This window comes from Colias philodice, chromosome 27 (assembly GCF_061535455.1).
Source record: "Colias philodice isolate Cphi_HAF_F1 chromosome 27, ilColPhil1 Martin Lab GWU primary, whole genome shotgun sequence".
Classification (NCBI taxonomy): Eukaryota; Metazoa; Arthropoda; class Insecta; order Lepidoptera; family Pieridae; genus Colias; species Colias philodice.
The window spans coordinates 352,851-379,023 of NC_143112.1; the positions used below are offsets into that span (position 1 = coordinate 352,851).

At 33.7% G+C, this 26,173-nt stretch overlaps 1 protein-coding gene across 1 annotated transcript in view; it reads right to left on the minus strand.

The window, feature by feature from the left end:
• Window positions 1–26,173, minus strand: part of RhoGEF2 (Rho guanine nucleotide exchange factor 2) — a 191,327-nt gene that overhangs the window by 126,042 nt on the left and 39,112 nt on the right. Inside the window, exons 2-15 of the mRNA XM_089711831.1 lie at window positions 22,432–22,534; window positions 20,424–20,567; window positions 19,833–19,912; window positions 18,126–18,216; window positions 17,693–17,799; window positions 7,493–8,008; window positions 5,949–6,030; window positions 5,427–5,512; window positions 4,970–5,029; window positions 4,562–4,662; window positions 3,476–3,596; window positions 2,837–2,900; window positions 2,357–2,529; window positions 1,676–1,959 (exon numbers count right to left, since the gene is read on the minus strand). Of these exons, the coding sequence (XP_089567957.1) occupies window positions 1,676–1,959; window positions 2,357–2,529; window positions 2,837–2,900; window positions 3,476–3,596; window positions 4,562–4,662; window positions 4,970–5,029; window positions 5,427–5,512; window positions 5,949–6,030; window positions 7,493–8,008; window positions 17,693–17,799; window positions 18,126–18,216; window positions 19,833–19,912; window positions 20,424–20,567; window positions 22,432–22,531 (2,009 nt within the window). The 5' untranslated portion in view covers window positions 22,532–22,534. The remainder of the gene's footprint in view (window positions 1–1,675; window positions 1,960–2,356; window positions 2,530–2,836; window positions 2,901–3,475; window positions 3,597–4,561; window positions 4,663–4,969; window positions 5,030–5,426; window positions 5,513–5,948; window positions 6,031–7,492; window positions 8,009–17,692; window positions 17,800–18,125; window positions 18,217–19,832; window positions 19,913–20,423; window positions 20,568–22,431; window positions 22,535–26,173) is intronic.

The window sequence follows — 26,173 nt, forward strand, 5'->3', positions numbered from 1 at the left end:
AACATTAGATATTTGTTTCAAAACACTTTTATCTTATGTGTTAAGTTTTTTTAATAATGCTTATATTGATGTATGGGACGTCCGTACGAAATATTTTATTCACAACACTGCTTTTAAATGACGTCTAAGCTAACAGGAAAACAGTAAAATACGATAAAACGTTACATTTATTTCCTTGTGTTAACAATTGTACAGTTATGTATAATTATTTCATATTAATATTAAAATTAAAATATTTAATAACTTAAGCAAACGTTTTTTGTTCGAGTTTTATTTGATAACTGTCACAAAACTCAATTGACGTGTAAATGTTATAAATTTACAACTACCCACAATTTTTTTAATTTTTATGTGACACTGTTCCATTTGTTAAATTATGTTTTAACTTTTTATTGTTTGTATAATACATTGGCGAAGTCCCTTTTTATTGGGTGGAGACTAATTAAGAGAAGAAGATTGTTCGTATAATCACTGTTCTTATTAAATACCGTAAGTACTCTGTGAATTCAACTTTCGATTCGTTCGTTTTCCTTTCTTTTAATTTACTAGTGGGAAAGTTCGCGTACGTTGAGTATTATAATTTTTAAGATTAGACAAAAATTGATTAAATGAGTAATTTATATTTAGCACTAAATAACCAAAAACGACTATTAATTAGTCAACACTGCAATTCTGACACAAAGTTGTCCTAAAACTATCAAAATAAACACAGAGAAATCCGGGACAACACAACTAGTATTCACTATCAATGCACTATTTTACGAGACAAACTTTACAACACATTGCAACATACACAACTGAATGAGTCGATTCATTCGAAATTTTGCCAAAAATGATAAAAAATGCATAGGTGTGACATATTAGCAAACTAATACAACGAAATTAAACCTTATTTTCCACACATAAGGTTCAAATTTCTTGTTATATACCATGATACTTGGTATATGGAATGAAAATGAACCTTATTCCACAGTTATAAGGTTCAAAATACGTATTATATAGTTGTGTTGTCATAAACAGTTGTTATCAACGATAAGCTGATAATGGCTCGTCAATTAAATAAAAATATTGACATAATATGTCGGTCAAGACTTTCCCATGGTTACGGGTTTTTAAAATTTCCGTTTAAAGGGTTTTGCTATGGTTTGTTTCAGTAATTACTAATTAATACACGATTATTTTGCTTGGAGTTCGGAATTCCAATAAAATTTATTATCATTTTCTACTAAACAAGATCATCACTATCTGATATAATTTATTTCCCGGTGTTAATATTTTGATAACTTATATCAAGTTTTTTTTTTACAACAATTTATTATACTGTATAACAAAAATCAAACACATATTATTTCAATAATATTTAAAATTCAACACTAAATAAAAAAAATAATTGTATTATTAACTAGCGTTCCGCCCCGGCTTCATCCGTGGTACATGTTTACGTTTTCTCTCCATTAGAACCATCCTCGTACTTCAAGGAATATTATAAAAAAGAATTAACGAAATCAGTTCAGCCGTTCTCGAGTTTTGCTCTTACCGACACATTTAGCAATTAATTTTCATTATATAAAGAAAATCGGTACATAAACCTCGGCGATATCAGAGTACATAGAAAAAAATTAAAAGAAATAACCTCCTTTTTTTAAAGTCGGTTAAAAATCAAAAACAAACTCACCGACAGTGCAAACACAGCGCCGCAGCAACCAAAGCGGCCAACAACGCGGAATGTGCCTCGGGCGAAGCACCATTGCCCCCCGTGCCCCCACTGCCCCCGGTGCCAGTATTGCCCATATTGCCCCCAGTGCCATTGCCCATACTGCCCATATTGCCCATACTGCCCATACTGCCCATATTGCCCATACTGCCCATACTGCCCGTATTAGCAGTATTGCCCCCGGGCCCCGCTTGAGCGACCGCTCGGAGACGTTGGCACATTATCCTCTCGACCACTACCACTTCCTGTGAAGACGGTGTACATTTTAATACTTGTTAAATACTATCAGTTATTAAAACATTACAGTATGTTTTGCTAGTGAAGTAAGTCACGTTTTGATGCAGTGTGTCGTGTTCAAGTGTATTGTGTTCTGACGTCGTGCCACAGTGCACTGCGGTCTAGTGTGACGTGCCACAATGCACTATAGTGTAGTATGTCGTGCCACAGTGCACTGCGGTCTAGTGTGACGTGCCACAATGCACTATAGTGTAGTACGTCGTGCCACAGTGCACTGCTGTCTAGTGTGACACGACGCACTACACTATAGTGCACTGTGGCACGACATAACTTGCATCGTGTTCCACTGTAGTGTTTTGTGTTCCATAGTCGTTTATTTGTAATTTTTTGTGACATTTTACATACCTGCGCCTTATCCACGTCACACCTCTGCAGTGTGGCATCATCAGGTCCATACAGTGTGGCTAAACCCAACCGCCTTTTGCCTTGAAACTCCGACAGTTGTTTGGCAAGTTCGTCTTTTGCTTGTCTTCGCGCTTTGCGGAACACGTTCCGGAGGATTTCTTCTTTCTCGTATTCTATTGTGATATAAATAAATGGGGAATTAGGAATATGATTTATAATAAGTTTTACAATTTTTGTAATGTGTTTCGTTTAGAATTTAGATTATGAATCAATAAAAATTAAAAATAATTAAAAAGGAAATTTTAGTGCAAAGCTATTTTTATCAGCATGTCGTGAAATTGGCCTTAGTGTATCATTTATTTACCAGACGAAAGTTATTAACAAAATTAATGGTTATTCTTTGAAGTTAAACTTCTAGAGTATGTTTTACAAGGATCAAAGATTAATCAGATTAAATACAAAATAATAATAAATACTTACCGTTAACTAGCACGTGTTCAATCTCGTTGGCCATATTTTCATCCACACCGTTTAACTGCAGCACCTATTTATGAACAAGATACAATCAAATTATTATGTTTAGACTCTATCTGTGAAGTATAAACAAAATAAATATTTTTGAAGTTAAACTTCTTTAGGCGCGTTGAGAGTAAAATTTCAAGGTTGTGTCATGGCAATACCGTCACGTCATGGAGTAAGGCGACGATTTTGGTACACTCATAAAAGTAAAGTAAAATCAACCTTTGGAATTTAACATTTCAAGTGACTATGTGTAGTACAAGATTTTTTTTAACGTGATAACGTTTTTAAAATCGTTTTAGTCGGGTGACATGTGTCACACCAAAACCTCACGAGCGCGATCGCAGGTATAACGAGAGAGAGACGGACCGATCTCCCGTCTCATCTCGAGCGCTGCCACTGCATTATGTTATCACGTAAACATCTCGATCGTAAACCTACTTTACAAACAACCAATTTTTTTTTTAAATGTAATATTCGATATTTTATTTCTATATTAGCTTTCCGGTAGCGCAGCTCGAATCTTGCCAAAGAAGTTTCACTTCTGACACTCCTGACTTTTTTTCTTTCTTACAACTATATAGATATGTAAACACATACCGCATTGGGCATCAGAAACACCGAGTGTATCTCGTAGGCCCATCGCCTCAGGGCTGCGGGGGCTCCGGCCGCGGACCGATACGCGTCCGTTAGTACTAGCACTAGGGCTGCGCACGCGCATCTGTCAAATAAACGGGGATAATGTTATGTAATAAATAAATAAACAAATATTATAGGACATTATTACACAAATCGACCTAGTCCCACAGTAAGCTCAATTAAGGCTTGTGTTGTGGGTACTAGGCGACGATAAATATAATCCATACTAATATTATAAATGCGAAAGTAACTGTGTCTGTCTGTCTGTTACTCAATCACGCCTAAACTACTGAACCAATTTGCATGAAATTTGGTATGGAGATATTTTGATACCCGAGAAAGGACATAGGCTACCTTTTATTGCGAAATATGTACCACAGGCGAAGCCGGGGCGGACCACTAGTATTTAATAAATACATATATAGATAACACCCAGACCCAAGAACAAATAATTGAGTTCATCACACAAATATTTGCCCTGACCGGGGATCGAACCCGGGACCGTCGGCTCAGTAGGCAGTTACTTTACCACTGCGCCAACCGCGTCGTCAATGTACAATGTATGTACATTGTATATAGGTATAGGGAAATATAAATGGTAAACGTAGATAACCGTCTTGCCACCCACACGCATATCATATGTATCCATATAGTGTAATATATATATATATTTACTACCAAGAAGAGAAAATCAATAGTCAAGTAATAAGAAAACAGCAATAGAACTGTGTACGCACACATGCACGCACGGACGCACTCACATATACATACAAAAATATCATTTAATTCAAATCATAGCATTTCACAAGAGATAAATAATAAATAGAACTGCTATGGAACAAGGAATCACTCCCATACAAATATACATATACATATTAGTTATTTGATTTTGATTTGAAGTCACAAACATAACGAACAATTATAATATGTATTATTTATTATTAAAAGACAAAAATTACATCCTTCATATTTTTACCTAAAATCATCAATAATCGTACATTTATGTCTATCTAAATAATAATTAATATTAATGAATACATAAATTACCGTCTCTCGCCCAACAGCCAATTGATAAGGACCGCCATTCTAGCTTTCGAGTCGCGCACCGTGCGTAAGTTCGAGAACAGACCCGAGTATGTTGAACTGTCCTGCAAATTATAGAAAAAATATTATTGTAGAGAGAATATATTTTTAACACATCTTAAGTGTTGTCTTGGAGAAAAAAGGGCTGAATATTGAGAGAAACATATTTAATTCGAACAGAGCATTCACATAAGTTGAAGTGTTTTAATTTTAACATACAAAAAAAATTGGAATCATTGAAACCTCCAATTTTTGTAAAAAAAAATCCGTTTAAAAGATTCTTGAGTCAAATTTATAGAATCGCACAATAAAGGCCGGGTTTTTTAGCATGCAATATTGATAAACATAATATAATACAGTTAATATACTTACAGACGCCGGCGAATCGTCTTCTTCCATCGATATTATCGCTCGCTGCGGATCGGAACATGGCTGAAATCATGGAAATGCTATTAGAATATATTTTTCTATAGAAATGAAATTTTATTTCAATATGCGGATATTTTTGTACATTTAAATTTTTAAAAATTTGTTAGTGGTTCATTGACGTAAAATTACAACGCAAACGCAGACACACAAAAATTGTCTGAAGCCAAACTCTGCCTACTCGTATTGAAAGGCAGAGTTTTCTAATGAGCTTATACAATAGACTTTGAACATTACTACCACGAGTTAAGGTGTTAATTTCAATATGTATATTATTTACACTTTAACTTTTAACTTTACACTGTGCTCGGATATTTTTGACAGGTTTTTATTGCCTTTTACAGTCTAAATGTTTATAGTATGTCAATGAAGTGATGAAATAAACGTAATATATGTATTATACCTGTGTGGAGTGCGGGTAGGGCGGTGGCGGAGTGCCCGGCGGTGAGGTGCCGCGAGACCACGCCTCTTTGTCCGCACCGCCTCGACCTGTTATACAATGGAGTTTATTTCATTAATATTATTGATGATATTATAAATGAATTAATACAAATAATAGTTTAATAATAAATATTATTAATGAGAGGAGATTTTCTGCACTATATCGAGCTGCTTATTTCGTTGAATATGTTGAATATGTTTATGGAGGTTATTCTGTACGACCTCAAGCTGTAGTATAAATAATGGTTGTTTAATAAACATTATTTGAAAGGGCGAAAGATTTTCATATTTAGTTTTAATGCAATTAAATGTATGCTTCTGTTTTTTTTTTTTTATTATACGCTTCGCCCCGGCTAATTTTACACATTACTTAACTTTTTATTATATTAGTAAGGAAGAAACATTTACTTGACTCCACAACACTATATTACACACAACATCCTCCTTTTTACAAATTGGTTAAAAGATAAAATAATATACTTACACCTAGGCAACTCGTGGTCCAAATGCTCAGGCGACGATTGACTTCTGACGTGCATAACCGGCACATTATTTCTGTTATCCGTCTGAAATTTACAATATGAAGACACTTATAAATAACTTTACAATTTATTATTAAAAGTGATGACTTTTGTCACATTCCCGCTTACCGCAAACCATTTAAGAGTGAAGAGGACAGAACATTCAATTTAATAATGATTGGCCATATTTTTAGCAAGTAATAGGGATTTTCTTTAGCGCTATAGAATTTTATAGATGGTTCTAACTCCTAGATGAATATGTGTCATGGAAATATTTACATAGCTTTATGTAAGTATATTCATTTCTATCATACGTTAAATTAAAAAAAAATATTTTAAAATTTAATTTAATACATAATTGTAGCAATCATTCATTAGGTCCATTCCGATTTGCCTAAAACTAATATAACGTACTATAAAAATTACACCTTCATAATTTAAAGAATTAGGTATATAATAAAGTATACATAGAGTTTAAAAGGAAACATGAAATATTAGTCACAGACAGATAACAAATAATTAGGGATTTAGAAGACACACAGTTTTATTAAGCAGAAATATATCATCCTTAAATAAAGGAAACTCACACTCGTAAAACAACTTGAATTGGAATAATAATATATTTCCATGCATATTCAATAAGATTTCACCAATATTTCCCTTATAATAATAACCAATACTGTTTTTGTATAAAATAAAACCTTATATATGATTTCATAAGCAAAACTACCAATATGTAGAATCACATAAAGACTAATGAATATTTTTTTTAAGATTAATTTAATCAACTTTATTTCTATTTAAAAAGTTACTTATTAACTCTAACTTTGGGGTCTTCATTTCAATGTTCAAACGCATCCATATAATTTCTAATCAGTATTTGAACATTAAAAACAGACTTGATAAAAGCGTGAAGTCTATAAGAAGCTAAGCTGAACGAAATGATTATACAACCAACACCAAAACTATATTACATGAGTGATTGTGGCCAATTGAGTTTATACAACTTGAAAAATAACAATACTGTATTACTCTTACGTACCTTCCAAAATAAAACCAGATACGCTAGACCATACGTACATATTTGTATATGATTGATCAGAATAGTTTTTAAGAACTTGTTAAAGTTTTCCTTTTATAAAAAGTTTGGAAGCTATCGATATACTTACTATAAACAACTAGACTGACACACTTGTAAAATGTCCAACCATACATTGAAATTAGCACTTTATTTCGTCGCAGTAACGTTCAAAGTCCATTGTATTAAACAAAACTCTGCCTTACTTACGCGTAGGCAGAGTTATGCTTCGGACAAGTTTTTAACGTGATTTTCAACCGAATAGTTTATTATAAATCAATATTTGAGAGATTTATTGTTTAGATTCGAACACATTATTAAGTGTTATAGCAGTCTAGTTGTTCATTATACATGACTGTTTAGAGGCAATTTCTTTGTTTTTTTTTTTAATATTTTGTATCAAACTCAATTAACCACACCCTAAATTACCTGTAACGGCGGCGGCGGCAGATTCACCAGCGGGTAGCTCATCTGCAGAGCTATCGAGTTCGGTTGCGGTCCATCCAATTCCCCATCTAACGAATGCGACGAACGCCTTATTTCCTCTCTATATTGCGCCCTTCTGTTGTACGGCGACTGTTGTTGTTGTTGCAAGTGTTTGCTATTCGCCGTTGTTGTTATTGGTGGAGACAACGGATTTCTTCGTTCTATCGATCTCGGCGGTAGCGGTGGGGGTGAATTATCGAGACACGTTGTTGGCACGATTGGCACTGTATTATTATGCGCATTATGCGTGTTATGCGTGTTTTGTGTGTTATGTAGTCTCAAGGGCTGTTGGTTTTCTTGCTGTAATCTAGTCTGTCTCGCTTGTCTTAGATTCCGTAAGCTCTGTCCCGTGAGGTTAGAGAGGGATCGCGGAAGGCCGCTGAGGAAGCCGGTGGGCGGGGCCGGCTTGTCGTGCGTGTCCTTGGAGCGGCCGAGCCGTGGTGTGGAGGGGGGCTCCGGCTAATTTGAACGTGTTTTTATAAGTATAGGGAATTAATTTATTGAAGTGAAACTTCTTTATCGGGGTTGGACAAAAATATAGTGTAACATTTTTGCGTTACGCCGTACGCGTGACATTTTTGCGTTACGCCGTACGCGTGACATTTTTGCGTTACGCCGTACGCGTGACATTTTTGCGCTACGCCGTACGCGTGACATTTTTGCGTTACGCCATACTCGTGACATTTTTAAGGTCATAAAGAAGTTTCACTTCTTACGTGTGTACTCTAGTACACGCATACATTTTTTATATTTGGTTATGGATATTGCATGCACAAAGTAAACATCATTGCTAAATATTATAATTGCGAAAATGTTGGTTTTTCGTTTTTTTACGACGCATCAGAGCAATTTAATGTTGTGATTTTTGTGTCTGAAGATAGGTGGCTAAACAGTGATACCATCTCATTCGCATAGGAATTATATTTCGCGATTTATCTTAATTTGATTTGACAATGCATGCATAAACTATTTTTTAAAACATTTAAATAACAATGTATATTGAGTGTGTATAATTGTGTGAATGTATATTATCACGTTCTTTAAACCACTCCATTGATCTTAACTCGATCAAATATTAATAAAATGATTGAGACATTTTTATCATATTTCCGTGTTAGCCTAAAGAGCAACAATTAAAATAATTATTATTTATGTCAAAACATTCAAATCCTCACGAAAAAGCAGACAAAACAATATAAACCTGTGATATTACAACCAACACCAAAATGAATGTTACGAGGCGAGAGTACAATAATAATATTAAGTAAATATGTCTGATTCTAAGCATTTTGTTCCTTATTTGTATATGTTTAAAAGCCAAACTATATAAAAATATAAATCTATAACACGTGTATATTATTACAATATTATTAATTTTAATTTAAACAATTACAATTCTTGGTCTTAGAAAAACAATTTTAAAAACAATTAATGAGCAGCTTTGAAATAATTAAACTTTATACAATCAAAGATTTTAAGGTTGATGTTCCGACCGTCCCTCCATACATTTTTGATTACCTCTAAACACTTAACACAGACACTATTTCTTTAAAACTAATCATTTTATCACTTCTCTATAATGAAATGTGTGCGCGTTCGACCTTTTTAATCAATAATTTACAATATTTACTTAGAAAAACAACAGTAAAATACCGGAAAAATTTGACACTTCTACAGTAGTGTGCGTGACTTTTGCCAAGCGAAACACGACATAAAGCACGACATCTAGCGCATAGACTATATACTTATTACAGATCTAGCGCGTCAATGTCTAAACGAAAGGCGATGTTTAGACATTGACGCGCTAGATGTCGTGCATTCGCGTTCGTTATCTTATGCATAATGAGCATAATTCTAATAAATCAAAGTTCTGTGTAAAAATTGAGTAATTTCATTTCCAATCGTTCAAAGAAAATAACAATAAAATAAAATAAAACTAATGACCTTAGAAACTATGTTTTTTTTTATTTATTACTCATTATTGTTCGTCCGTCGTAGGTCTGTAAACTGTATTGTACACTGAAGGTAAATGGTACTGTAGGTACTTTAGTTCGGCGTCGTCGCTCGTCGGCTTGATATAAAATTACATTCTTGATTTCATTGACACGCGCTATGATTTGCGCGCGGAATTTCTTGTGTTGTGAATTTATTTTTGATTCAAATTGCAATGTTTCTCTAGTATGCATTTGAGACTATATTGTAAATTGTAATAATTGATCGTGGGTATAGTAATTAATTATTCTAATAACGCAATTAGTAATATATGTATTTTCGGTGGGATTCAAAACAAAAAATTGGCCCGTGATTTTTATGAAATTTCACCACATTGCAAATCACATCAATCATAGTTCATACACATGTATGACGAAAGTGATTAGTATTGTGGCTAACATTGACTCATCAGTTCATCACTGAAACCAGTGATAAATCAGTACCTATATCATATTGTGTTTGAATATTTTTAAACAATGATATAAGTATACAATTATTATAAATCGGTAAACTATCAAAGTAATCACAAACTTGCAAACATTGGTAAAATGTCCAGTACCTAGTTTATGAGCCTATTCATTACAATCAAACAAACAAACAAAGTTTTCCTCTTTATAATATTAGTGTAGACAAACACTATGAATACGATCACGAATGCAAATTCGGGGATTTTCTAATTATTGCTAAATAATAATTGAATTCGTTTTGAAATACTCTATAATTTTTAGTGTATAAATAGACATTTATAATGTGGTGCTCATTTTTTTTGTACTGCTAACGCTATTGTAGGTACCTATTTTCGTTGTTTTATTTCAAGTGAACACGGCCATACAATTTTGTCACGAGCCGCCTATGATTGTAGGTACTTTTGTTAGGCTCCTTCGTCGTCCGCGTCGGCTCGAAAGTTCTTGATTTCATTGTCACGCGCTATGATTTGCGCGCGGATTTTCTTGTGTTGTGAATTTATTTTTGTATTATTATTATTTTTTATTATTTTTTTTATTTTATTGATTCAAATAAAATATTTCACTAGTATGCATTTGAGACTATATTGTATTATGTATAATTTATCGTAGGTATAGTTATTCTTATAACGCAGTTATATTTTCGGTGGGACACTAATTTGACCCGTGATTTTTCTGAAATATCACCACGTTGCAAATCACATCAATCATACACACGTATGACGAAAGTATAGTGGCTATAATTGACTCATCAGTTCATCACTGAAACCAGTGATAAATCAGTATATCATATTTTATTGTGTTTGAATATTTTTTAAACAACGATATATACAATATTATTATAAATCGGTAAACTACCAAAGTACTTCCGAATTTTCAGACAGACAAACAAGTAGTTTGAACACGCAGTTTTCTTATACTAGTAGCAAAAATCAAAACCATAATATTATGTTTACCTACTATATTTTACTAAAAGTCGAGTGCGTCGAAATCGTAAATAATAATATGTTTTTCACCTTCCTGGTTATTTTCCCATAGTAAATAGTGTTTTAGGTTTGTTGTTGTAGGTAGGAATAATAATAATTATTCTTACATGTTGGTTATGAAATGTATATTGAAATAATTTACTTTTACAAATCATTAGTGATATAAGTTTTGAGTGAAAATGCTTGGATCAGCATAATATTATATGGTACTTCAAATACATGTTTTGATAAAAAAAACAATAGTGTAATAAAATAAAACTGCGTTTTATTGTAATCAATGTTGACAATTTTAAATTCCAAAATTATTGATCAATAAAATAGTATACACCAACAAATATAACTTTTATTTTTATAACAATCGTTCATAATATAAACCGTAGCAGGTGGCGTTTTGAAGTTCTGTCTACTCATACAGAAAAATGGAAAACTTGTTTTTTTTGTAAACAATTTATTACTCATGTTTAGTGTTGCCGCTAGATAGTCCACTATTGATAGTCTATCGATTAACTATCGATAGTTGGGGAAAAGCAATAGTATCGATAGCACTATCGATACTATCGATAGTGTCGATACTATCGATAGTATCGATAGTCCTATAAGCGTAAATACTATCGACACATAGCAATACCATCGATAGTATCGATACTATCGAAGCTCAATATCGAACGAACTATCGATACTATCGATAGTGTCGATACTATCGAAGCTCAATATCGAACGAACTATCGATACTATCGATAGTGTCGATACTATCGATAATATCGTCCCATCGATAGTGACCTTAGCTATAGCGATAGCTCAAAACTATCGATAGTATCAGTACTATCGATAGTATCGATTGTAGTTGCAATATTCAGTAGCAATAGTATCGATACTATCGACAGTAGTTAGTATAGCAACTATTGGCAATCAATACTATCGATTTTATCGATACTATTGCAGTTCATCAATAGTATTCCATGATTAACGCTATCGATAGTATCGATAGTATCGATAATATCGATACTATCGATAGTGCTATCGATATTCTGACTTATTTTCAAGGTCAACTATCGATAGTCAAACTATCGATAGTTCGGCAACACTACTCATGTTGTTTGGCAACTCGAAGCGTGGTCGTCCGTCGTAGGTACTTTTGTTCGGCGTCGCGTCGTCGTCCGCGTCGGCTTGATATAAAACATTCTTGATTTCATTGACACGCGCTATGATTTGCGCGCGGAATTTCTTGGTTGTGAATTTATTTTTGTATGCTATGCATTTTAATTGAATCAAATTGCAATATTTCTCTAGTATGCATTTGAGACTATATTGTAATAATTGATCGTGGGTAGGTATAGTAATTAATTATTCTAATAACGCAATTATATTTTCGGTGGGATTCAAAACAAAAAATTGGCCCGTGATTTTTATGAAATTTCACCACATTGCAAATTATATATTATACAATTACAATTACAATTATTATAAATCGGTAAACTATCAAAGTAATTACAAACTTGCAAAATATGCTTTTCCGAATTTTCAGACAGACACACAATTTTATTAGTTTGTTTTAGCAAAGTAGGTACCTATACCTATACGCTTACGTCGCGCGTCGCGTCGTCGAAAACGGTGCGCCGGGCGCCCAGAAACAAACATACCTAATTCAGTTACAATCCTTTTTTTGTTCCGTAATTTATTGTATTTATTCTAATACGATTTTTTTTATTCGTCGGCCAGTTCTACTAGGTATAAAAAGATAAAATTGAAATATAATTATTGTAGCGACAGCCATATTATGTTACTATGTTTTCGTAAATATGTTTTTCACCTTCCTGGTTATTTTCACATAATCTTATCTTATATATAAAAATGAATCGCAAAATGTGTTGGTAAGCGCATAACTCGAGAACGGCTGAACCGATTTCGATCATTCTTTTTTTATTATATTCCTTGAAGTACGAGGATGGTTCTTATAGCTAGAGAGCTAGTTAGTTTAGTTTTAGTGCAGTGGCAGTGTAAATGTTGTTGTTGAGGTTATGTAAATTTAACACTTTAGTTAACTACCTACCAAGATATAAAGAAATGAGGATAGGACACAATAACTATTGGTTGAGGTATTTATAAACTCATAATATACTTTTAAAAAAATCACGTTTTAATAAATTTCTAGAATTAAATTAGAACAGCTGATTCAAAATAGCCTAAAAAATCTTAATAATAATAATTACGCTTCACAGCAAGAAGAAAATATGTACCATATGTACCCGCACAAAGTCGATATTGTGTTGCCTACCGTTCGACTCAATGGCTAGGGTTGTAACTACCTTTAATAATTATTACCAAACTAATAAACCGAGTGATGCGAAATAACCATAATTCTTTTAGAGTTTGATAAAATGATCAGGCAGGTATTTTCTTTAATCCTCTGAATTCTCGGTTACTAAATTGTATCGTTGAAATTATTCTTAATCGCGTAAATTTAATAAATAATCATATGGAAAACACTTTTCATTTGTTTTTTTACTTTCACGCCCAACTACTATACAATAATTACGTTGTTTCGGTATTTTGACGAGAAAACGCAGGAAACATCCGTTGTATCATTTTAGATAGATTGTATATTTTGTATCTGTAGAATTGAAATCAAAGCTATGTATATGTTGTCTCCATTCTTTTCTTATCGGATTGTTGATCCCAATGCGAATGCGTCACTTAAATTTTATAAAAGACAATTAAGAACATCAAAAATAAAGTGATACGTAAATATTTCACAGTGCAATATATTATGTAATTAATAATAATTATATATTTATGAAAAAATAATTACATCAGATTTAATAATAGCAATTGTTTTGAATGTACATAATATGAATAAATGATTACATCATGATAGTAATAATCACAATTGTTTTATTTCCCATTTGTTGCAACCCTAGCATATTTTCATGTAGCAGCAGAAGTACCTACACTGGCGGCGCGGCGGCATCGTGCGACATCAAAGGCATTGCCTTACTAGGTAAGTTTATAATGACTCATTTCTTTTATTATATAATTTACGTTTTACTTTTACAGAATCCGATTCAATGGATTATGAAGACGAGTCACACAACGCCATACGATAGTGATGATGAATGAACATTACATTTTTTTACAACATTCCGATAGTAATAATAATCTATTTTCAAATATCAAAATGGCAGACGTGGTCAAATGGTTTCAAAGTTCGCCAAAAATTTCCACCTGTCTTACCTAAGCGCGCGCCCCGTCCACCACTCTGGGCTTAGTGACTCCTCATCTCATGTATAGTAGGTATAGGGGAATCAACACACAAAAATCCAGGTCTGGTCAAATACATACAGGTAGCTTTGCGCTAGCTCTCTAGCTATTACTTCTTATGGAGAGAAAACGTAAACATGTACCACGGGCGAAGCCGGGGCGGACCGCTAGTAAATAATAAAATAATAAATAGTGTATTAGATTTGTTATTGTATCTTGTATACCTACGAATAATTATTCTTACGTCTTGTTGGGAAATGTTCAAATACCTACCTATTGAAATAATTTACTGTTACAAATCATTAGTGTTATTAGTTTTGAGTGAATAGGCATGGATCAGAAATTCAGAATATAATATGCTACTAACTACTCAAATACATACATGTTTACACAACAAACACTATGGATACCTACGCTCGCGAATGCAAATTCGGTGATTTACTAATTATTGATACCTAGTCATTGAATTCGTTTTGAAATAGCCTGTACTTTGTAATTTTTAGTGTTATAGACATTTATAAAATGTGGTGCTCATTTTTTTGCAATAAATCATCCCGAACGCTATTGTATTTTCGTTGTTTTATTTCAAGTGAACACCTATACAATTTTGTCACGAGCCGCCTCTGGCCTCTGGGTGAAATAAACAAGTCAAATGATTTTTGTTCTAATTGTATTTTGGTAGTAGTTTGTTTAGAATTTACATTACCATTGTTTAATTTTTATTTTGTATTTGCAGTAAAATAAAAAGATGAAAAACTTCATTAGGTATATTGTACGACACCTCACTCTGAATCGCGCTAGCGAAATTTTTTCGTTACAGAGCACATATACAACTTTCGGACAATCTTCATTGAGGCCGGCCGGCAAATCGAGTATGTCGAGAAACTTCACTTATTCGATGGAGGTATTCTACCTTCCTTCCTCCACAGTTGTGGGACCCCGACGTGCATTGAACACGCAGCTTTCTGATACTAGTAGCTAAAATCAAAACCACAGATATGTCTGTGATCAAAACCATAATAATATTTTTACCTATTATTTTACTAAAAGTCGAGTGCATCGAAATCGTAAATATGTTTTTCACCTTCCTGGTTTTTTTTCCATAGTAAATAGTGTTTTTGATTTGTTGTTGTATGAATAATTATTCTTACTTGTTGGTTATGAAATGTATTTTGAAATAATTTACTTTTACAAATCATTAGTGATATTAGTTTTGAGTGAAAATGCTTGGATCAGCATAATATCATATTTGCTACTTCAAATTCAGCATAATATCATATTTCAAAATAACATCGAACAATGCGTCGAACACATTCATTTGACATTTCAAATAGAAACTATGACATATGACGTTTGCAAGAGAGATAGATATAGGTATGTGTCAAAACAAAACTTTTACTTTTATTTCTATTTATTCGGTATAATTACAACTTAATAGTGATAAATATGATCATTATAAATACAAATAGGAATTAACAATATCACGAACACGTGACACAACTAGTATTTTACCGATTCCATACGTAGTCATACATGTTTCAAAAGAAAAACTTTTACTTTTACTATTATTTCAATTTATCCGGTTTAATTAAGACTTAATATTGATACATATGATCATTATAAATACAAATAGGAATTAACAATATAACGAATACGTGGCACAACTAAAATTTTACCGATACCACCCGTGGTCATTCTCCTTTGTGGGTCATTTGTAACAGGATGGCGGTTCTACAGCGAAAAAAGAAAAATGATGGTCAGAACGCTGATACCGGATACCTTAAGATACTGTAATATAAAATATTACTAGATTAGATAAAATATTATAGGTAGTATCTTCACCGTGTGTGACGCGCTTTACATTCACGCCATCTAGAGTTAAATCTTTATCATTTTTGTATACGTCTGTGTGTGTAAACGACCCTGTATGCAATGACAGATGTTAAAACGCATAATTTTACCGAATTGGGTGGATTTTAAGGCAATGATATAACATATTTCAATAAAATATAATATTCAGTAACCGCCATGACTATTCCTAGGTTTGATGACTATTCCAATTACGCAAAAACTCAAATAAACTAGAAATGTAGAATTCAGCGCCATCTAGCGGAATATTGGCTGGGAACAGATCGTTGCAATCACCTTAAACAGATTTTAACTAAACGTCATTATTAAAATTAACTAATGTATTTACTACACTACTAACTTAATTATAATGTTGATGTTATTTGTAAAATTTACAAGATATATCCGTATGTACTCCTATTATCTCTAAGCTTACTTACTAATAATTTTAATAAACTATATTATTATAATCGTGCCTTCTTTCATTTTCACTAAGAATCAATACCGTTTTACAATTAGTTTGAAAAAAATAACAGAATGTATAAGTTACTAAAATAATAAAAAAAATTGTTTATTTCGTATCCAATTTTACAAAATACTATTTAAATAACTTTATCTAAAATTAACTAAATTCGAACACAGAGATATCTGTAGTTACCTAGAAATTAGCAAAAGATAATCGCAAACAAAAACTCCTATAAAACAGACGGACATACACAAATAATAAACAAGCATGCATAGAAGCAGACATGTAAACAGACGCGAGGTTATTGACCCCGTTCCCGTGTTATCAATGTTATCACAAGTTAAAACTTTTCGCCTCTACGCTTGAAACTTACAAGTATACAAAATCATATAAAACGTTAAACATTACTATCATTAAAAAAGAGCGTGTGTGCTGAGCACACGTGTCAGAAGTGAAACTTCTTTGGCAATATACCAAAATCATCGCCTAACTCCATGACGTGATGGTATTGCCATGACGCGACCTTGAAATTTTACTATCAACGCGCCTAAAGAAGTAACACTTACATTTTTTTTTCTAAAAAAAACAATTTATAAAAGTATAAGCAACACAATTCTATTAAAACATTTAAATTATATAAATCGTATACTTTAAAGCTTCAAGCGTCACAATGACATAAAAAATTACAATGAGTCAAAATAAAATTACTTAGCTGCAAATAAAACAATTGCAGAGTGTAATGAGTTGAACTAATTAATTGCATTTAGTATAATTGTATTATTTCCTAAATAGTAATTCACTACCTATTGCGTCTAGCTGTGTGTTTAAAATAAATCGAAAGAGATAGAATTATAAGAAAGAGCGTGTGTGCCGAGCACACGTGTCAGAAGTGAAACTTGTTTGGCATTATTCAAAGATAACAAAATCGTCGTCTTATACCATGACGTGACGGTATTGCCATGACGCGACCTTGAAATTAACACTCAATGCGCCTAACAAAAGTTTCACTTAAAAAAGTTTTATAGGTACTCCGACACCTTTGCACGCAGTTATTCCCACCGGTGCGCTATGCCCTGTAATTCCATCTCTCTCGCACTCGTTACGTTCGCGATATGTGCGTCTCGCTCACCTGTCCCGCCATGATCGTGTCTATCTCGTGCTGTAAGATCGAACATCGTTGTTCGGCTGATTCAAGTAGCGCTTGTTTCCTCACATCAGGCACTTTTAGCAGTGAATCTGTAAGTAAAGAAGTGTATAAATAAGTTCAAAGATAAACATTTTACTCATTATTTATAACTTTACAAAATGTATCCGTCCTTGGTGGAGAAATAATGAATATAAAAACTTTTATCTCGCAGGTTTAAGTAACGTATTTTCTCTAGGATTAACTATTTTACATAAAATTATATATTTTAACGATTCAAGCACCGCACAATCGGGTTTTCAAATGACACAAAAATGACAAAAATTATGCTTATCACAAATCTACGTTTAGTATTCGGTCTACAGTACATTTGTTATTGTGCAAAATTATACCTTATAGCGTATGAAATAAGACTCACTTTTGAGATCCCTTATGTACTTCTGTTCTTGCTCCAGCATCAGCCGCACCGTGTGCACTTTCGACACTTCCAACTGGCGCTGTTTCTCCGGCTGTAATATAATTATTTTACGGTATATTTTTAAATAAATAAATATTTAGGGACAATTTTTCGCACACGGAACGATCTGATCCCATACTAAGCTTTCGCTTGTGTTATGGAAACCAGATGGCTGATAAACATATACATAAGTATATAATTTTAAATAAATACTTATATATAGATAATTAACACCCAGACACATAGCAAACATCTATGTTCATCACACAAATATTTGCCTTGGGTGGGAATCGAACCCACAACCTCTGGCTTGGAAGGCAGGATCACTACCAACTAAGCCAACCGGTCAGTCAAATGTCTGTTATTTATGTCTAAAGATGGTAAAAGTGCATCTAATATAATCATGCCGATCATTATCATCTTGCTATAAAACCTTCTTTACAAGAATTTTAAATATATTATTTTAATACTAAAATTATCGTTACATGATAATAAAAGATGAAAATGCAAATATTTATTTATATTTTTCGTACATATTTGTACCTCAAAACGTTAAAGTAACTCTAATTGCATAACTGCCTAAAAAAGAAAAGTTAATAGGTGTCAAATATTGAAATAATGTATTAGAAATAGCAATCACGCGAGTAACTGCTATGGGATAAAAAGTCACTGGCTAGTTATTCTATTATATTTAATGAATAGCAGTTAATCCTATACAAGCTATATGAGATAAAAGGTCAAAATCCACCCATTACATCACGCCAAAACAAACAATCAATCAAAACTAGAAAATAATGACGAATCACATAATATAGAGGTCGCACGCGCACTTTAAAAGTGCATTTGTCAAATACACCAAGGTCTATTGACCAATCATCTATCGAACTACGAATAAGTTTACGAATGTAGGTACAATTTAGATTTACACACCACTTGATGTCATACGACCTTCACGAATTACACCTGTATTAATAATTATCTGTTTCCACCTGTTGGCATATTGCATTGCGTTCGAATGTGTTTGAATAACGTTATATATGTGATTATTTTTACCTCATATAATGAGGAAGGGAAGTTATTTTATTAATGTGAAAGGGTTTAAAAGAACAACTAAAATAAATTAAAATTCACAAATATCCATAAATACTGAAATATGTCTAGATACCGTTGTTTTGCGATTATCATTTATAATCATTGAAACGATATTTTGTATGTGTTTATATCAAAGTAAAGTAAATGAACTAGTAGACAAAAATAAAAGCCTTGTTGCTGTGATTTTAAGCGCCTCTATTACAAATCTGTTTAATTATAATGATGAAACAATAACAACATTAACAGTGATAATGACCTCAATTTCTAATTCAGATAAAAATGAGTCATACATTTTTAGACGTGACATAAATATAGTATACAGTATCCAAGAGTATAGGATTTAGGCAAAGTAAAAATAACCGTTATAGACATGCAAAATGGATTTCTAAGGCCGGCTACTCACCTACCTGCCGCAGAGACAAACTCGGTTGCACGGCGCATAACCAAATCGTATTTTTCTAGTGACATTTGATGCATTAAATTCATTAGCGATCCTATTCTTAGTTGGATCGCATTACACTAATTACTTTCTTAAACAATTTAATTAATATGTATTACATTTCTTAAAATACTCACATTAACAGGTACTGGTGCTGTGATAGGTGTTTTGTGTCTGGAACTGTTCTGTTGTACTGTCAACACTGTCGTTGGATTTGCTGGAATTTGAAACAATTAATGTTATTTAATTTGTTGACGACATAATTATGATGAACTCAACATTAATATAGGTATGGATTTATATTGGACCTAGAATAGTACCCTGTGGGATCCAGATTTTAATTTTTTTATAAATATGAAAAAAAAAAGGTTTAAAATTTATGTTGGAATATAAAACGTATTTTTTTATATAAATATCATTAAACTTAAGGACATGAATTCGTTTTCGCCTAGTTTACATCATAATATACTGGTCCATAAGACTAAAACAACATTATCGAATGCATTGACAAAAATATTTGCTAATCTCATCTTATATCTCAAAATGAATGGGATTAGCATTTGCGCAATATTTTTTGCGTATAGCTTGTACAAACACACAATCAGACAAACTGATTTTTCTGGTTTCTATTTCCTCCCTTACATTCCAACATCCAAACGCCCCTTAACATAAGGGAATGTCTTCACTATCTATAACCTATCACCTCATCCCTCTGGTATATAACTCACCTCGTATCATATGCACGACCTGCTGGTGCGTGTGATGGTGCACCGGTATCGAGTCGACGCGCAGGATGCGGTCCCCTGCGCGCAGGCCGGCGCGCCACGCGGCGCCGTGCTCTTTCACCGACTGCACGTACACTGGGTTGTCACCTGACGTGCATATAGACATACATACATTATACGTGAACATATAGTTTATAAATTGGCATTAAAAGAAAGACTTGAAAATGCTTAAAGGGTGCAGCGTATATTACAGAAGAGATTTCCTGCAACGCTATCCAGCGATGCAGGAAATAAGTAAAATTTTAGAATAGATTAACATAAAACTGAAAATAACAGTCAAAAAGATATTTAGATATAGTTAAATTAGCTCTAGAGAAAGATAGATTTGAAAAGTAAATAATGAAATAACGGTATGAAATGATGGCAAAATAGTGGCGATATTATTATTTGTTGCAGAGGAAGTTTCTACAGACTGATTTTTGAGGTTGAGTGGATATTGGATTGGATTAATTAAAAGCACTTCGATAATTTTTCGTTAATTTGATAACAGCAACTAGAATATTTCCGGATCTTTTGTACAAAAACTTACTACCGATTCAGTAGTTAATACTTGAACTGGATAATCAAGATTGAGTTTAATAAGGTACGTAAATAGTACCTTGAGCAAAATTAATTGTAAATTAAGTTAAACAATAGATTGCAACAGTTCGTTATCAGATTTGATTATCAATCAACCAACCCATACTCGAGTGACCTCTGCAAAAGTGAGTCAATGAAACTCATATACTTGTGGGTTTTTTTTCCATACTGCGACTAGAAACTACAATAATACTACAAACAAGGTTCATTGTCTAGAAGCACATGTAGCTAATGAATCTTATCAGTTGTAATGTAATAATTATAATGTAGTATCGATCTGACAATTCATTGATAAGTATTCGAAATAACTTGAAAATAATTGGTTATTAACCCATTGAGCCCCGAACGGCCCGATCGGTCCACGACACAATAGATTTTCTATTGTGTCTGTGATTCCGGGGCCTGTGTTATTAAATTATTTTCGCTTAGATTCGTTCGATTCACAAACCACTGCCTATGACTGCACTAAAGTCCGGTCGCGGAGCAGAAAGAATTTCGTACAATGACCTCTTTACCTACTGACAGTGGTCACAAACATTTTTGAATGAAGTGCAGTTTACATGAAATATTTGGAGGAGAAAATGTTTTTTACTAATTTATTAAATAAATGTCCTTTATTCATTTACAATACTTATTAGTTAGTTACATTTTAACTTTTTCAATAACCACGATATATTATATAAAAAAGTGTGCGTGTACACCTTGTGTACACACATAAGAAGTGAAACTTCTTTATGACCTTATTTTTCAAAAAATAATTTACTATATAGGTACAATATTACAGAAATACGTAAGTCTAACACGCGATTTCGACTTAGGCGGATTTTGATTGGACATAAAGAGTTTGAGGTTTATGCTTATAAATGTTGAATTCACAAAATCATAATTGAACACCTGACACCAATCAAGCAAACACAAACCTTACGCTCTCAGGTTAAAGGTTTACAATCCCTAAGGACGGCGGTCATTGCACCTGTGCGAGCAAGACACATGATTTTTACAAGGGAGTGACAGTGACAGGTAATAACAGGTTAATGTACGAAATTCTTCCTGCTCCGCGACCGGACTTTAGCTATAGATATATGTACAACAAAAACGTCCGATGTTCTGTAGCTAATCTAATTAAAAAACTGGACTATTAGGGCGAAATATTATGGTTGGATCCAAATTAAGTACATATATTATTATAACAAGTTATTAGTCCCGTCTCCACCCGGTTCGTATTTTCTTGTTTTTCAAACATTTGTCCATTATTAAAACCTTCCCTAAGGAACACACAAAATAAATTAGCGGAATAGATCGATCCATTCTTCATGGGTTGTGCGCTTACAAACATTCATTTTTATTTATATGTATAATAAACAATATTTACCTGACACCTTCATCCCATACCCGTGCTCGTCGCGCGCTACGGTGACGGTGAGCAGATCGTCGCCGGTCGGCGAGCCCGCTCCCACCGCCCCGCCCAGCATCACCTGCAAACAGACATAATACTGTTACATTTTCTGTATTATTAGGACATAATATGACAAATAATGAATTGCTGAGCTGTGCTGGTTGTCTGCTATTTAACTATGTTAGTGTTATGTTCAGAAAATTTTAAATTTTCTTTTTTTTTCGTGTAAAAGTTTAACAATAACTTTGTTTATTATTGACAATCAACACAAAGCATAATATACCTATTACAGTTACTATCAGTCTATAAAGTATAAAGTGTCAACCAAATCCCAAAAAAAACTTGATACATTTGAAAAGATTTCCTGCAGCCATTATCCAGAGTTCTTTGACACCATATTTAACAACAGTTTTGACACTGACCACAAAAAACAGGTCTCGGTTCCTCCCATACATCCACCTACAGTTATAAAGGCGAACGAATTAAAGCTCCGTGTAAACAGGAAACATCCGAAAACAAAACTATGATATCGCATTTCTTTCATCTACAATAATCAACTCTACGCCGTGTGTATAAGATTGTATCTCGGTTAATTATCTAGCCAGGCACATATAAGTTAAAAATAAATTGTTCTGCACATAAAATATCGACGGTTCGTGGATCTAGCGATGCGTTTCATTGAAGTCGAAATACTATTTCATTCATGTAACGTGCCGCTTTCGTGAAACGGTAAACATGTTTCGATAAAAGATAACGATAATAAGTTTACTTGTAGTAGAGATGATTCTATGCAAAAATTTGATATTTACGCGTACAAATATAAACAGGGGTGGCTAAAGGTTCATGTTTTGGTCCACTGTTATAAATGACATACATTTTTGGCGTAGATTGTGCAATGATTCGCAGATTTAACTTCCGCTCTGTTATTTTATGTTGATTGACATAATCATCGGTTTATTAACGTTCCCACTGCACTAAAGGGAGATGTAGGTACTTCCTGTGAAGGGTTCGAACTCTGATTATGCATTATGCATTTATTACAACTTTTTTTTAATAACAGTTGCTTTAAAAGCAATGAGAACATATCAAAGGACATTAGGTTAATCTAGTTAATATTACGATTAAAATATTTTAGAACCTAACATCGATTTTCTATTGGAGTGTTTTAAATAAGCCACTTACTTATGTATAATCTCATATCATTGTAAAATTGTATGTATTTAAGTACCTATGTAAGATTAGAAATGCAAATTACATTACCGAGTAAAACTCTAGCGATAAGAACTAGCCAACTAAGTTTTTTTGTTAGTTTTATTATTGGAACAGAAAAAAATTGTAATGTGGAATATTACATACTACGTGGGCGAAGCCGCAGACTGAAGCTAGTTATAAATAAAGAAGTACTAAAAACTACGACATAGGATTGGAAAATTAAATGTTCTTAGACTGTTGCTATAGTCAGATACCTTAATTATTTAATAGAAAGGTAATTTTTGTGACCATTCAATATTTGGTTAATTTTTATGACATTAAAACACCGTTGACTAAGAAAACCAATCAATACCAACCAACCAGTCAATAATACATTAACGTGTGTGCTTGCGACACATTTCTATGTTTTTCCATAGATAGATGAGACCCTGTATACGAAAATAGAACATTTTAAACCAAAAACATAATCCTACCCTATACCTTCACCTACAAGTGACGTGCGAGCACATATATACACGCAATACCAAAAGCTATATATACAAAACTATCTACATAAAAACGTCTACCATCTATAACCGACTACACCATCGTGTGCCAAACCGCCTAACTGGGATCATCACTTGTCAATAGTAATGGACAGGCGTTACTGACGTGGCGTAGGATAAGATAACTGAGGTGGTTATTACATTATTATTATTTTGTTTCTCGGTTCCATAATACTCGGGTACCACCAGAAGGACGGTACCCGGACTTTTGGAAGGCTTACGTGGGGACACGGATCCAACACGCAGAGGCCCTTTCGAGAATTTTACTGTGTTGTGGGACACCAGCCGCAGTCTGCCCATGACTGCACTATAGAGATACAGTCCTGGGCAGTCCGCGGCCGATGTAGGACTATTGTGAGAAATGGAAGCAAAATAAACCGGGCTATGGAATGGGATGCTACATGGACTGGAATTGGGGACTATGGAAACTATGGCACCTGCCTTTCTACCTTTAAGGGAAGTAAAAATTTGTTGGCAGGTGGTGACTCGCCCTCTCACTGTATGGGCCCCCGAAATAAGTCGCTGCAATAGTGCGACAAGGGGGCAACATATTGTGAGCAGCTAAGGGTGGAGAGGCGTCCCTGGACTTTAAACTACGATCACGCGCTCCCTGAGGGTCCAGCATCACGTGCCCACTCGCCACTTACGATTCGCATCCACCCTTCGAGCTAAAAGCTCTCGCGACTCCACTCTGGCCGGCCGCTTAAGGCAAGCCAGAGGTGGGGGTCCTGTCCTCGTCAGGCTTCACTCCGACCGGCCGGTGAAGGCAAGCCGGAGATGAAGACAGGGGCCTCCCCCGGGAGCACTCGGTTCCCGCGGGGTCGCTACTCCCCGACACCACGCCACAAGGTGTCCTGCGGGTTGACTGACTGCACGGGTGGAATATCTATTGTCACGTAAACAATAGATATTCCAACCGTGGGCGATGGGGTCGTCACATCCCTACGCCCTTATTATTTTTATTATTATTTATTATTATTATTTATTATTTATTAAAAAGGTTCATCACCAGTTGTTACATTATGTATCATTCACGTAAAACAGTAACATAGGATTTACACATTATTATGCACAACTATTACAGATGAACACTACATTCACAAAGATTAATAATAAAATTAGGCGATATCTTCTTCTATACACAATATATCTATACAATTAAACAAAAAAGAAATGTGTGTGCTCTTATCATTAAAGAGTTCTGATTAATTACAACAGGCAGTATAAAAGTTATTAGGTACATTAAATATTTCATCTATATATTACGGAAATAAAGACAATTATATTTGAAATTTGAAATAGAATTAAGTCTTAATGTTAAGCATTGCTTTCCGAAACTTATAGAGGGAGTCTGAGAAAATATCCACTGAGTTGCTATATTTATTGTGTAAGGTGCATAGTCTAGGAATGGGGGAGTTGCGACCCAGAACAGTTCTGTTTTGACGTGCAAATAGCAAGTTCGTAATTTGTTTCCTTGGATAATGCTTAGGGATATTGAATTTAAATTGACTAAGTAGCTTCTCACAGTCAATTGCATTATGAAAGACTTTGTACAGGAAAACCATATCCAACAGATCTCTGCGTTGTTCCAACGATGTCATATTAAACTTTTTCAGTCGGCTTTCATACGATTTCAGATTTTTTGATTCGCCTGCGTAGAACACTAAATGGTTTGTGAACCTGCGTTGAATACGCTCTAATCTGAGGATATGTGTTGCATAGTGTGGGCGCCAGACAACAGAACCGTATTCTATTATACTTCTTACTATAGAGTTGTATAAGATAATTTTTGTTTGGGCATTTTTAAACATTTTTGTATTGCGAATAACAAACCCTAAAGTTTTTGAAGCTCTTTTTACTATGTCATCTATCTGCGGTAAAAAAGTTAACTTTTTGTCCACCAATATACCCAAATCTCTTATAGTGTCGACTTCATTAATAGCGGTGTTGTTAATAACATA